This window comes from Calidris pugnax, unplaced genomic scaffold, assembly GCF_001431845.1.
Source record: "Calidris pugnax isolate Ruff unplaced genomic scaffold, ASM143184v1 scaffold347, whole genome shotgun sequence".
Classification (NCBI taxonomy): Eukaryota; Metazoa; Chordata; class Aves; order Charadriiformes; family Scolopacidae; genus Calidris; species Calidris pugnax.
Genome location: NW_015091298.1, coordinates 526,505 through 537,052, shown reverse-complemented (window position 1 = coordinate 537,052; position 10,548 = coordinate 526,505). Strand labels below are relative to the sequence as shown.

At 56.2% G+C, this 10,548-nt stretch overlaps 1 protein-coding gene across 1 annotated transcript in view; it reads left to right on the top strand.

The window, feature by feature from the left end:
- Positions 1 to 10,548, top strand: part of LOC106899085 (protein VAC14 homolog) — a 52,004-nt gene that overhangs the window by 34,686 nt on the left and 6,770 nt on the right. The window contains exon 12 of the mRNA XM_014960751.1: positions 3,693 to 3,843. Within this exon, the coding sequence (XP_014816237.1) occupies positions 3,693 to 3,843 (151 nt within the window). The remainder of the gene's footprint in view (positions 1 to 3,692; positions 3,844 to 10,548) is intronic.

Sequence of the window (10,548 nt, the reverse complement as noted above, 5' to 3'; positions counted from 1 at the left end):
TCCAACAGCTCCATGTCCTTCTGCTGTTGGTGGCCCCAGAGCTGGAGGCAGCACTGGGGGGGTCTCCCCAGAGCGGAGCAGAGGGGCAGAATCCCCCCCATCCATCCCTCTCCCTGCTGGCCACGGGGCTGGGGATGCAGCCCAGGGTGCGGGGGGTTTCTGGGCTCCAGCGCAGGTTGCATTGAATTAACGATCTGACCTCGCAGGAGAAGACATGTCTCTAAATGCTGGGGGGGCAGCAGGGGTGACTTCTGCCAGCCTAGGGTCTTGGTCCTGTTTCCTGATGCTGGGGGAGCTGCTGGTGCAGTCCAAATCCAACAGCTCCATGTCCTTCTGCTGTTGGTGGCCCCAGAGCTGGAGGCAGCACTGGGGGGATCTCCCCAGAGCGGAGCAGAGGGGCAGAATCCCCCCCATCCATCCCTCTCCCTGCTGGCCACGGGGCTGGGGATGCAGCCCAGGGTGCGGGGGGTTTCTGGGCTCCAGCGCAGGTTGCATTGAATTAACGATCTGACCTCGCAGGAGAAGACATGTCTCTAAATGCTGGGGGGGCAGCAGGGGTGACTTTTGCCAGTCTAGGTTCTTGGTCCTGTTTCCTGATGCTGGGGGAGCTGCTGATGCAGTCCGAGCTGGACCACAGCCCAAGGGCCTGGCTGGATGCGTGGACCATAGTGGGGTATGGTGGCAACCAAATCCAGCAGGGTGGCAAACAAGGTGGGGCTGGTTCCTGTGGTACATCATCAGCCACGTGTTGATACAGCCTTGGCGTGGTAGGAAATGCCATCCTGGTTGTGTTGGCACACACGCTGAGCTGGGCAAAACCAGTAGCTGGAACAAGAGCCCTGGCTCTCACCCGCCTGCCGGCCCTGGTAGCCAAGCCCCAAGTCTCTGTGCCATTTTATAGCCAAGGACAATGAGAGTTGGAAACCCCCACGGGGTGTTGTTTTCCCAGCTGTGAGAGATTGAGACCCAAATTAGTGCCTTTTCCCCCCCAATCCGCTGGAAGGCTGCAAGTTCAGCTGAGCCAGATGATTAGCCACTAGAGAATCTACAGAGGGCTTCAGGAGATGGCCTGGGGGCCATCCTCCAGTAGAAACCAAACGCCACCTGCTCGGCTTTATCTGAGCCACGGATGCTTGAAAGATGTGGGAAGAGGGAGGACCGAGGTCTCTCCTCTGCCAGGGACCACAGAGTCCCTTCCCTGGAAGAGGATGAAGGCTGGTGGTGGCAGTGCCCTCCGGTGCTGGCAACGAGGTCCCATCCTTGACAGCATCACACAGGAGCTGTGTCCTTTAGGGAGAGCAGCACAAGTTGTTGTCGTCTTATTATTTTTTTTCCCCTCCCCTAAGGAGCCACAGGCTGGGACTTAATTGTGTTTATAGGCACAGGGTCTTCCCAAGGGTGGTGGAACCTCGTGGTGCCCACAGCTCTGTGTACCCAGCTGTGTACCCAGCTCTGCACCACAGCCTGGACACCACGCGGTGCTGGCAACGAGGTCCCATCCTTGACAGCATCACACAGGAGCTGTGTCCTTTAGGGAGAGCAGCACAAGTTGTTGTCGTCTTATTATTTTTTTTCCCCTCCCCTAAGGAGCCACAGGCTGGGACTTAATTGTGTTTATAGGCACAGGGTCTTCCCGAGGGTGGTGGAACCTCGTGGTGCCCACAGCTTGCTGTGTACCCAGCTCTGCACCGCAGCCTGGGCACCACACTGTCTGCCCACGGGCTGCTGGGGGGGCTTGAAAATCAACCCTAATTACCCACCAAAAAAAGAATCATGGAATCATGGAATTGTCAGAGTTGGAAGGGACCTTCTAGAGATCCTCCAGTCCAACTCCCCTGCCAAAGCAGGGTTGCCCAGAGCACATCACTCAGGAGCATCCATTGGGGCTTGAAGATCTCCAGAGAAGGGGACTCCACACCTTCCCTGGGCAGCCTCTGCCAGGGCTCTGCCACCCTCACCCCAAAGAAGGTCTCCCTCACATTGGAGTGGAACTTCCCATGGTCCAGCTTGTGCCCGTTGCCCCTCGTCCTCTCACTGGGAACCACTGAAAAGAGTCTGGCTCCATCCTCCTTCAACCCATCCTTTAGACACTCGTAAGGGTCTCCCCTCAGCCTTCTCTTCTCCAGGCTCAAGAGCCCCAGCTCTCTCAGCCTTTCCTCATCAGGGAGATGCTCCAATCCCTCCATCATCTCTGTTGCCCTACGCTGGACTCTCTCCAGCAGTTCCCTGTCTCTCTTGAACTGGGGAGCCCAGAACTGGAGGCAGGATTCCAGTTGTGGCCTCCCCAGTGCAGAGCAGAGGGGGAGAGTGACCTCCCTCCACCTCCTGGCCACACTCTTCCCTCTGCAGCCCAGGATCCCATTGGCCTCTTGGCCACCAGGGCCCATTGCTGGCTCATGGAGAGTTTAGTGTCCACCAGGACCCCCAGATCCTTCTCCTCAGCAGTGCTTTCCAGCAGATCCACCCCTAACCTGTCCTGGTGCCTGAGGTTCTTCCTCCCCAGGTGCAGGACCCTACACTTGCCCTTGTTGAACCTCATAAGGTTCTTCTCTGCACAGCTCTCCAGCCTGTCCAGGTCATGCTGGGTGGTGGCACAGCCCTCTGGAGTGTCAGCCAGCCCACCCAGTTTGGGATCAGCAGCAAACTTACTGGGGATACACTCTGTCCCCTCATCCAGGTCATTGATGAATGTGTTGAACAATTGATTAATATGTTGAACATCCTAAGATGTTCTCCAACAGAGAAACCCAGGGGCTGCTCTTTCTGATTTTCAAGGGTCATATTTTCAAGTTCTGCCTGATCAAAAAGAGACATAATTAGCTTGCTTTTTTTTTTTTTCAGCAGTAAAGAGTGGTTTTGGTGTTGGGTTTGGTTTTTCTTTTTTTTTTTTTGGTAGCTCAGAAGCTGAAGCTCTCCTAGAACTGCAGCTCCTTGTGAGAGCTTGTGGAAAGCCCTGGGATGCTGCGCTGGTGGGCAAGGGCTGGCCCCCCCCCCCCCCAGCCCTGTCACGCTCAGAGCATCAGGGACGGCTGCTGAAACGTCGAGACCCAAGGACGTTTTTGAACCAAGGGGGACCCAAAATAGCCTGAGACATGAGAAGGGTTGAGGACAAAAAAAAAACCAACCAACCTCAACCCACCCTGTAATATCTTCTCCTGAAATGCTATATATAGACTGATTCTGTGAGTTCTGGAAGGAAAGAGCTATAAAATCCAAATGGCAGCCAAGCCTGCCATGGGGTACGGCCCTGAATGGGGCAAGCTGGGGGCACAGGGGGGCTACTGCTTGCCCCCAAGAGCATCCCCATGCTCCTGCTGGGGTTGTCCCGCATTGGTGGTTGTGAAGGGGAGTGGGGAAGACCAGCCCTCCCCAAAATGGGAAGAGGGAGAAGCAAGCCCTGCTCCCAGTTGAGTAAATTTGGTTTAACTGGAAGTTGCAGAGCAGAAACTTGGGGGGGGGGGTTCTCCCCTTTTCTCTTTCTTGCCCCATCCCTTCTGCAGTCATTTGGACTATGAACTTCATAGGTGACTATGAACTTCGTAGGTGACTATGAACTTCATAGGTGGTCCTCTTTTTCCTGATGCTTTTCACCGGGATTTGGTGTTTGCTTTCCATCTTGCCCTCCCCAGCTGTGGGTTTGGAAAGGAGAGCTCTCCCCTGTGGCTCACCCCACACCCTCCCTGTCTCCACAGGTTATCCTGAAGGACCTGGAGGTGCTGGCCGAGATCGCTTCTTCCCCGGCAGGACAGACAGAGGGTCACGGTCCCTCCGATGGTTCCGATGCAAGACCTGGCCCCGTGGAGCTTCACGTCCCGGCCAGGGCAGGCCAACTGAGCTCCTCTGGTGAGTGCCACAGCCCCGTGCCTCCCCGCTCCCTGCGCTCACCCGGTGCTTGGTGGAACCGGTGGGATTTGCCTGGGAGAAGGAGAAGCCTCTCTCGCAGTGATAAATCGTATCATGGAATGGGTTGGGTTGGAAGGGACCTTAAAGCTCACCACAGCTGCACCCCAGAGGAACCCCTTCTCCTCATGGCTTTGGATTAACCTGATTTGGGATAACAATGTCATAGAATGTTTAGATTGGAAGGGACCTTAAAGCCCCCCCAGTGCCACCCCCTGCCCTGGGCAGGGACACCTCCCACCACACCAGGTTGCTCCAAGCCCCCTCCAACCTGCCCTTGAACTCCTCCAGGGATGGGGCAGCCACAGCTTCTCTGGCCAACCTGGGCCAGGCTCTCCCCACCCTCCCACCAAACAAGTTCTTCCCCACATCTCAGCTCCATTTCCCCTCTTGTAGGGTCCAACCCTTCCCCCTCCTCCTGGGGCTCCCCTCCCTGATCCAGAGTCCCTCCCCAGCTTTCCTGGAGCCCCCCTTCTTTAGGGACTGGAAGGGGCTCCAAGTTCTCCCCGGAGCCTTCTCTTCTCCAGGCTGAACCCCCCAACTCTCTCAGCCCCCCCTCCCAGCAGAGGGGCTCCAGCCCTCCCAGCATCTCCGTGGCCCTCCTCACTATCAACATGTCCACCCCCAGATGGCATCACTTGGGGGTTGAGGGCCGTGGCGCAGATCAGGGGACTGTCTCTTTCCTCTAACTCATGTTTTGGGGGTTTTGGACTCTATTTAGCAGCAGGATGCTGCAGTGGCCAGTGTGGAGAGATGTCATTATTGTCCTATTTTTTATGGGACCTGGGGTGCCAGCCTCTTCTCTCTTTGTAAAAGCCCTCGGAGCCCTGCAATGGGCTCAGGATGGGCTGCTGGCTGTGAGCCTGGGTGCCCAGAATATAAATGGATCTGAGAGGGTTCAGCCTGTGCTTATGAGATTGTCTCTTCAGGGCTTCTCGTGTTGGCTATGAACTGCTTCACTCTGTCGGGTAGGACCTCAAAAGGGAGATGAAGAGGGACAATCCTATTTTTCTGGGGACTTGGGGGTTAAAAAAAAAAATAAAAAAAAAATCTCCTTTTCATTAATCATCCCGGCACATCGGGAAGCTTTTTTTTTCCACCTTCCCTTGTCTGTGGCTCATCCATCCTTTGCAGTTCCTTGGCTGCCCCTTCTCCTCCACTGCTGCTATTTAAGGGCCTCCCCGTTGGATGCTCCTCGGGCCAGGTTGTCCCAGCCAAAAGCACGTTTCACGGCTGCTTTGGATTGCAACCCAAGGCTGCTTCTCCCCGGCGCAGGACGCGGCCACGGGGCCTCCCAAAATCACCCCGCCAGAGCAGGAGGCTTTGTTTTCTCCAAAGATCCCACATCACCCACCCCTCCCTGGGCTTAGAAACACCCACACCAGCAACCAGCTCGGTTTTGGGGTTGGTTGGGGTTGGGGTTGTGGGGTTTTTTTCACATCTCCCCGGCCGTAGCCAGGTTCTGTGATGATGGAGGGGTGGCCGGTGACCTCCCCGAGCCCTCTGCCGGTCTCATCCATCCTCCCTGTCCCAGGAGGTCCTGGGTGGAGGAGCTGCTGAGATGCTGGCCCAAGCAGCCGAGGAGCCACCGTTTGAGCTCGCGCTGATGGTTGTCTGAGGTTTCCTTCCTTGTGGATGCTCTAAAAATAGCAGGCGGGATGGCGTGGATCCGAACGGCTGCCGTGGCCCCTCTGAGCTCTCTGGAAGAGCAACTTGGCTTCTCTTCTTCCAAGCAGGACGCTTGAAAAACCTCTCTCTCTCTCCCCCACCTCGAGCCAGATCTGCTGGAGACGGAGCTCCTGTTGCCCCACTGTGAGGCAACTCACCCCCACCCCAGCCAGGGCAAGGTCCTCACGGGCTCTGGCTTTGTCACCTACTTTCCTCTTCCTGACAAAGCGCCAAAAAAAAAAAATTGGGTTGGGTTTTTTTCTTCTTGTTTTTTTGTTGTTTTTTTTTTTTTTTTTTAATTGATTTGGGGCTGAGCTTTGCACAGTAGTTGGCTTGTCGCCAAAGGCAGATGGATTTTTTTGGGGAGGGGAGAAGGAGCTGGTTTGTTGGCCTGGGAAGTTTAAGGTGGCCGTGGTCCCATCTGGTTCTGACCACCCAGGGCCAAGCGTGGATGGGCTGCTGGGCTCTTGCCCAGGGAAATGAGGGGTCTCAGCTGGGCCAGGACCCTCCTGGAAAAGCAGAGGCTCTGGGAAAAGACTCTTTTTGTCGGAGGGTTGTTTTGTTGGGGGGCTTTTTTTGCAGCAGGAGGGTGGCCAGTGGCAATCCCTATGTCTGTGTGGCCCCAGTGAGAGTGAGTGAACCCAAATTCTGCCCTGGGAAGGGTTTGACACTGGAAGAGGGGATGATGGAGCTGAGCTGTGGGGAAGAACTTGTTTGGTGGAAGGGTGGGGAGAGCCTGGCCCAGGTTGGCCCGAGAAGCTGTGGCTGCCCCATCCCTGGAGGGGTTCAAGGGCAGGTTGGAGGGGGCTTGAAGCAACCTGGTGTGGTGGGAGGTGTCCCTGCCCAGGGCAGGGGGTGGCACTGGGTGGGCTTTAAGGTCCCTTCCAGCCCAAACTCTTCCATGATTCTATGGTTCTATTGGAGGGGAGGCTGCAGGGTACCAGCACTTCTACCTGGGGTTAAATTGCTCCGTTCCCTTCATCCCACTTCAGACCGAGATGCCATCAGGGCTGGTGGTGGGAGGAGAGCTGAGGTGTCTCAGGTCCTCTCCTCTCCTACTTCCGATGCCCATCTGAGCGTGCAGTTGGTGGCTTTGCGGGTAGACAACCACGGGCACCCTTAAACCCCTTGAGCTTGCAGCAGCTTTCCGTGCTCTCCATCCCTGGTGCTTCGCCACCCGCGCGGCGAGGGGAGGCGGAAGGGGCCGGTGCCCCCGTGGTCTTCCCCCAGCTTCCTCCCTCTCCCTTTCTTCCCTCGGGATGTGTTTATGCAGTTGTTTCCCTGCCATTGAGGTCGGTTTCCTTCAGATGCCGGTTGATTAGTCAGGAAAGCCGTGTCCCACTTCCGCAGCCCGTTCCCAGCTCCAGTTTTTATTTAGCCGCTTTGTTCTCCAGTTAATGTAAGGTCAGTTGGCCTCCACGCCTTCTCCAAACACAATGAGCCAGGGTCAGCCCGGCCCAGCACTGCCTGGGAGACCCAAAAATCTCTCCTCCCGACCCGCTCCGGCTGCCCTGGGAGAGGGTGGCTGGGTGCTGACCTCCCAGAGCCTGTCCTTGGTTGTCCTCTGCCCACTTCTCGGGGACAAGGTCCGGCGGGCTGTGCCCAAGAGGTCCCTGCTCCTCAGGGTGATGCTACAAACACCCACTAGGTTTCTACGATGGGAATCCACCACCTGCTTTGCTTTGAGAGCGTTTTGCCACCTGTGTAGAAGTTGGGACAAGTAGCAGGTACCCAAGAGTGGTTGTCACCAAGGCCAGCAGGGCCAGGGGGAAGATTCTGCCCCTCTGCTCTGCTCTGGGGACACCCCCCTGCAGAGCTGCCTCCAGCTCTGGGGCCACCAACAGCAGAAGGACATGGAACTTTTGGATGGGGCCAGAGAAGGCCCTGGAGATGCTGGGAGGGCTGGAGCCCCTCTGCTGGGAGGTGGGGCTGAGAGAGTTGGGGGGTTCAGCCTGGAGAAGAGAAGGCTCCGGGGAGACCTTCCAGCCCCTTCCAGTCCCTAAAGAAGGGGGGCTCCAGGAAAGCTGGGGAGGGACTCTGGATCAGGGAGGGGAGCCCCAGGAGGAGGGGGAAGGGTTGGACACTGAAAGAGGGGAGATGGAGCTGAGATGTGGGGAAGAACTTGTTTGGTGGGAGGGTGGTGAGAGCCTGGCCCAGGTTGGCCAGAGAAGCTATGCCTGCCCCATCCCTGGAGGGGTTCAAGGGCAGGTTGGAGGGGGCTTGGAGCAACCTGGTGTGGTGGGAGGTGTCCCTGCCCAGGGCAGGGGGTTGGATTAAATGACATTTAAAGGTCCCTTCAAACTCAGACCATTCTACAGTTCTATGCTACGTAGATGGAAGCCCTCCAGCCCAGTCTCCAGCTCTGCTCTGTGTGGGAGGGGAAAGCCCCTTCCGAAAGGATGCCGATACCATCTGCCATCTCGTGCAGGGTAGCTCCTGCACACATCTCTTCCTTCCTTTCTCCACAGCTCTGGCAGGAGAGGTGGTTATGACTCTTTGTTTCGCAAGAGGCACTTTTCTCTCCGGCTTGGTCCGGTCCCTCCCACCTGGCTTCCTGCTGGAGATGATGGGGATGGTGGTGGACCCTCTGAGCACCTCACGCTCTAGGATGTTTACCGGGAGGCTGACTCCATACGTGGGTGTGCTAACACACCTGAGGTCATTGCTCCCAACCAGGAGCAATGGAGTCGGTGGACTACTCCAGAGGAGGCTGCTAAAAAGCCCCTGAGGAACATAGTCCATTGAGTTCAGACTTGCTGTATCCCCACCAGCCCTCCAGAGCCTGGACCATACTTGAGATGTGCTGTGATAGGGCTTTCCTATCGACATCCTTTTGAGGGATTTTGTTCTTCATGAGCCAAACCGCTCTCTCAGTGTTGTTTCTCGCTTCATTTGTGGAATCATAGATCTGGAGAGGTGGCAGTGTAGGACAGGATGGTCTGGGAAACATCAGGGTGGCCTCTGAAAACACCAGGCCAAGAGTCTGTAGGCTGCGGGGAGGTCTGTGGAAGGTAGGAAAGAAAAGCTGGCCCGTTGTCAGATGGCTCAGATCTGCTAAAGTGGCGTTTCTAATGGTAGGGGAAGATGAAGGTGCAGACACCTCCGTGCTTGTCTTCTCCTCAAAAGGCAAGGAGACAGCCAACATGGCTCAATGGACCACTTGCTCTCGAAGGAGCTGGTTTCCAAGGGCTTTCATGGGATGAGGAGTGTGACAGCAGGGAGCAGAGGAGCCCAGTGAGCAAGAGAGGAGAGACCTGGGGCTCCCAAGTGCTCTGAGCTCAACAATCTGCTTCCTGCTGGTTGGTTGCTCTGCCATCTCCTTGCCTGCTGCTACGGAGCTGTGCTTGAGGGTTGACCTTAAAAACGCTCTTCTGCCTCTTGGAGAGGTGGGGAGTCAGAATTTTAGGGCGATTTGAACGTTTTCCTGCGTGCTGTGCAACGGGATGTGTGGGATGCCCTGGAAAACTTCAGGAGAGACCATCCAGACTGTAGCCATATCTCAGCTGGCGTGCCCTCGGGTCTCCATCCCTCCTTGAGACCATTACAGGCTGGAAAGGCTGGGAATTCCCAAATAAAAGCCGGGATTACTGGTCCGTAGGGGCTGAGGCAGGAGAAGTCAGCGTTGTAGATACGATCACTGTTGGCCAACCCATCCTCCCCATGGAGTTAGGCTGCTGGGCTGCCTCAGTTTCCCCAAAGAGGTTGCAGGGAAAATAGGTGCAGAAATCAGTGCGAAGCCTCGTTGCTGCTTGATCCCTTCTCCATCCTCCATCCTCAGCCAGCTCTCGACTCGCCACCAAGCCCCTGGTTCTGCAGCTCTGCTGGGTTTTTTCTCCTCCTGAGCTCTACCCCTGCTGCGTTTCTGCTGATTGATTTACCTTAACAAAGAAAAACGAGCCAGCAGTGGATTCCTATCCTTCCCAGGAAACCCATCAGCGCTTCTGCCCTCCTCCAGGGTAGAGGGGGGATCCAGCCCATCAGCGCAGCAAAAGCCTCCTTTGGCATCAAAATATGTACCCCCCAGCCCATCTGGGGACCCCTTTTGGGACAGGATGCTGAAGGCTCAGGAATTCCAACCCCCCTGCTCTCTGGGCAGGTAGGAAGGGGGAGGAGAAGCGTTGGGGTGCCCTGTAAAAGCGGGCTGAGCACAGCCCCCGGCCATGCAACCCATAATTTTGGGGGGGGGGGAGGTTATTTCCTCGTCAGCATCCTGTGTTTTAGGGAAGGGAGATTTCAGGCTGCCTCAGTTTCCCCAAAGAGGTTGCAGGGAAAATCGGTGCAGAAATCAGTGCGAAGCCTCGTTGCTGCTTGATCCCTTCTCCATCCTCCATCCTCAGCCAGCTCTCGACTCGCCACCAAGCCCCTGGTTCTGCAGCTCTGCTGGGTTTTTTCTCCTCCTGAGCTCTACCCCTGCTGCGTTTCTGCTGATTGATTTACCTTAACAAAGAAAAACGAGCCAGCAGTGGATTCCTATCCTTCCCAGGAAACCCATCAGCGCTTCTGCCCTCCTCCAGGGTAGAGGGGGGATCCAGCCCATCAGCGCAGCAAAAGCCTCCTTTGGCATCAAAATATGTACCCCCCAGCCCATCTGGGGACCCCTTTTGGGACAGGATGCTGAAGGCTCAGGAATTCCAACCCCCCCTGCTCTCTGGGCAGGTAGGAAGGGGGAGGAGAAGCGTTGGGGTGCCCTGTAAAAGCGGGCTGAGCACAGCCCCCGGCCGTGCAACCCAAAATTTTGGGGGGGGGGGAGGTTATTTCCTCGTCAGCATCCTGTGTTTTAGGGAAGGGAGATTTCACAGAGCCCAGCTGAGCTGCCGACACGTTCACATCTGTTTCCAGCTACGCCCTGCGCCGCCTTGATTTTATTTATTTTTTTTCTTGGTTGGGCGGGGAGGGAATGGAGGATTTGCCTTTTTTTTTTCTTTTTCTTTTTTTTTTTTCTTTTTTTTTTTTTTTTTTTTCCCCTCTCTTTTTTTTACC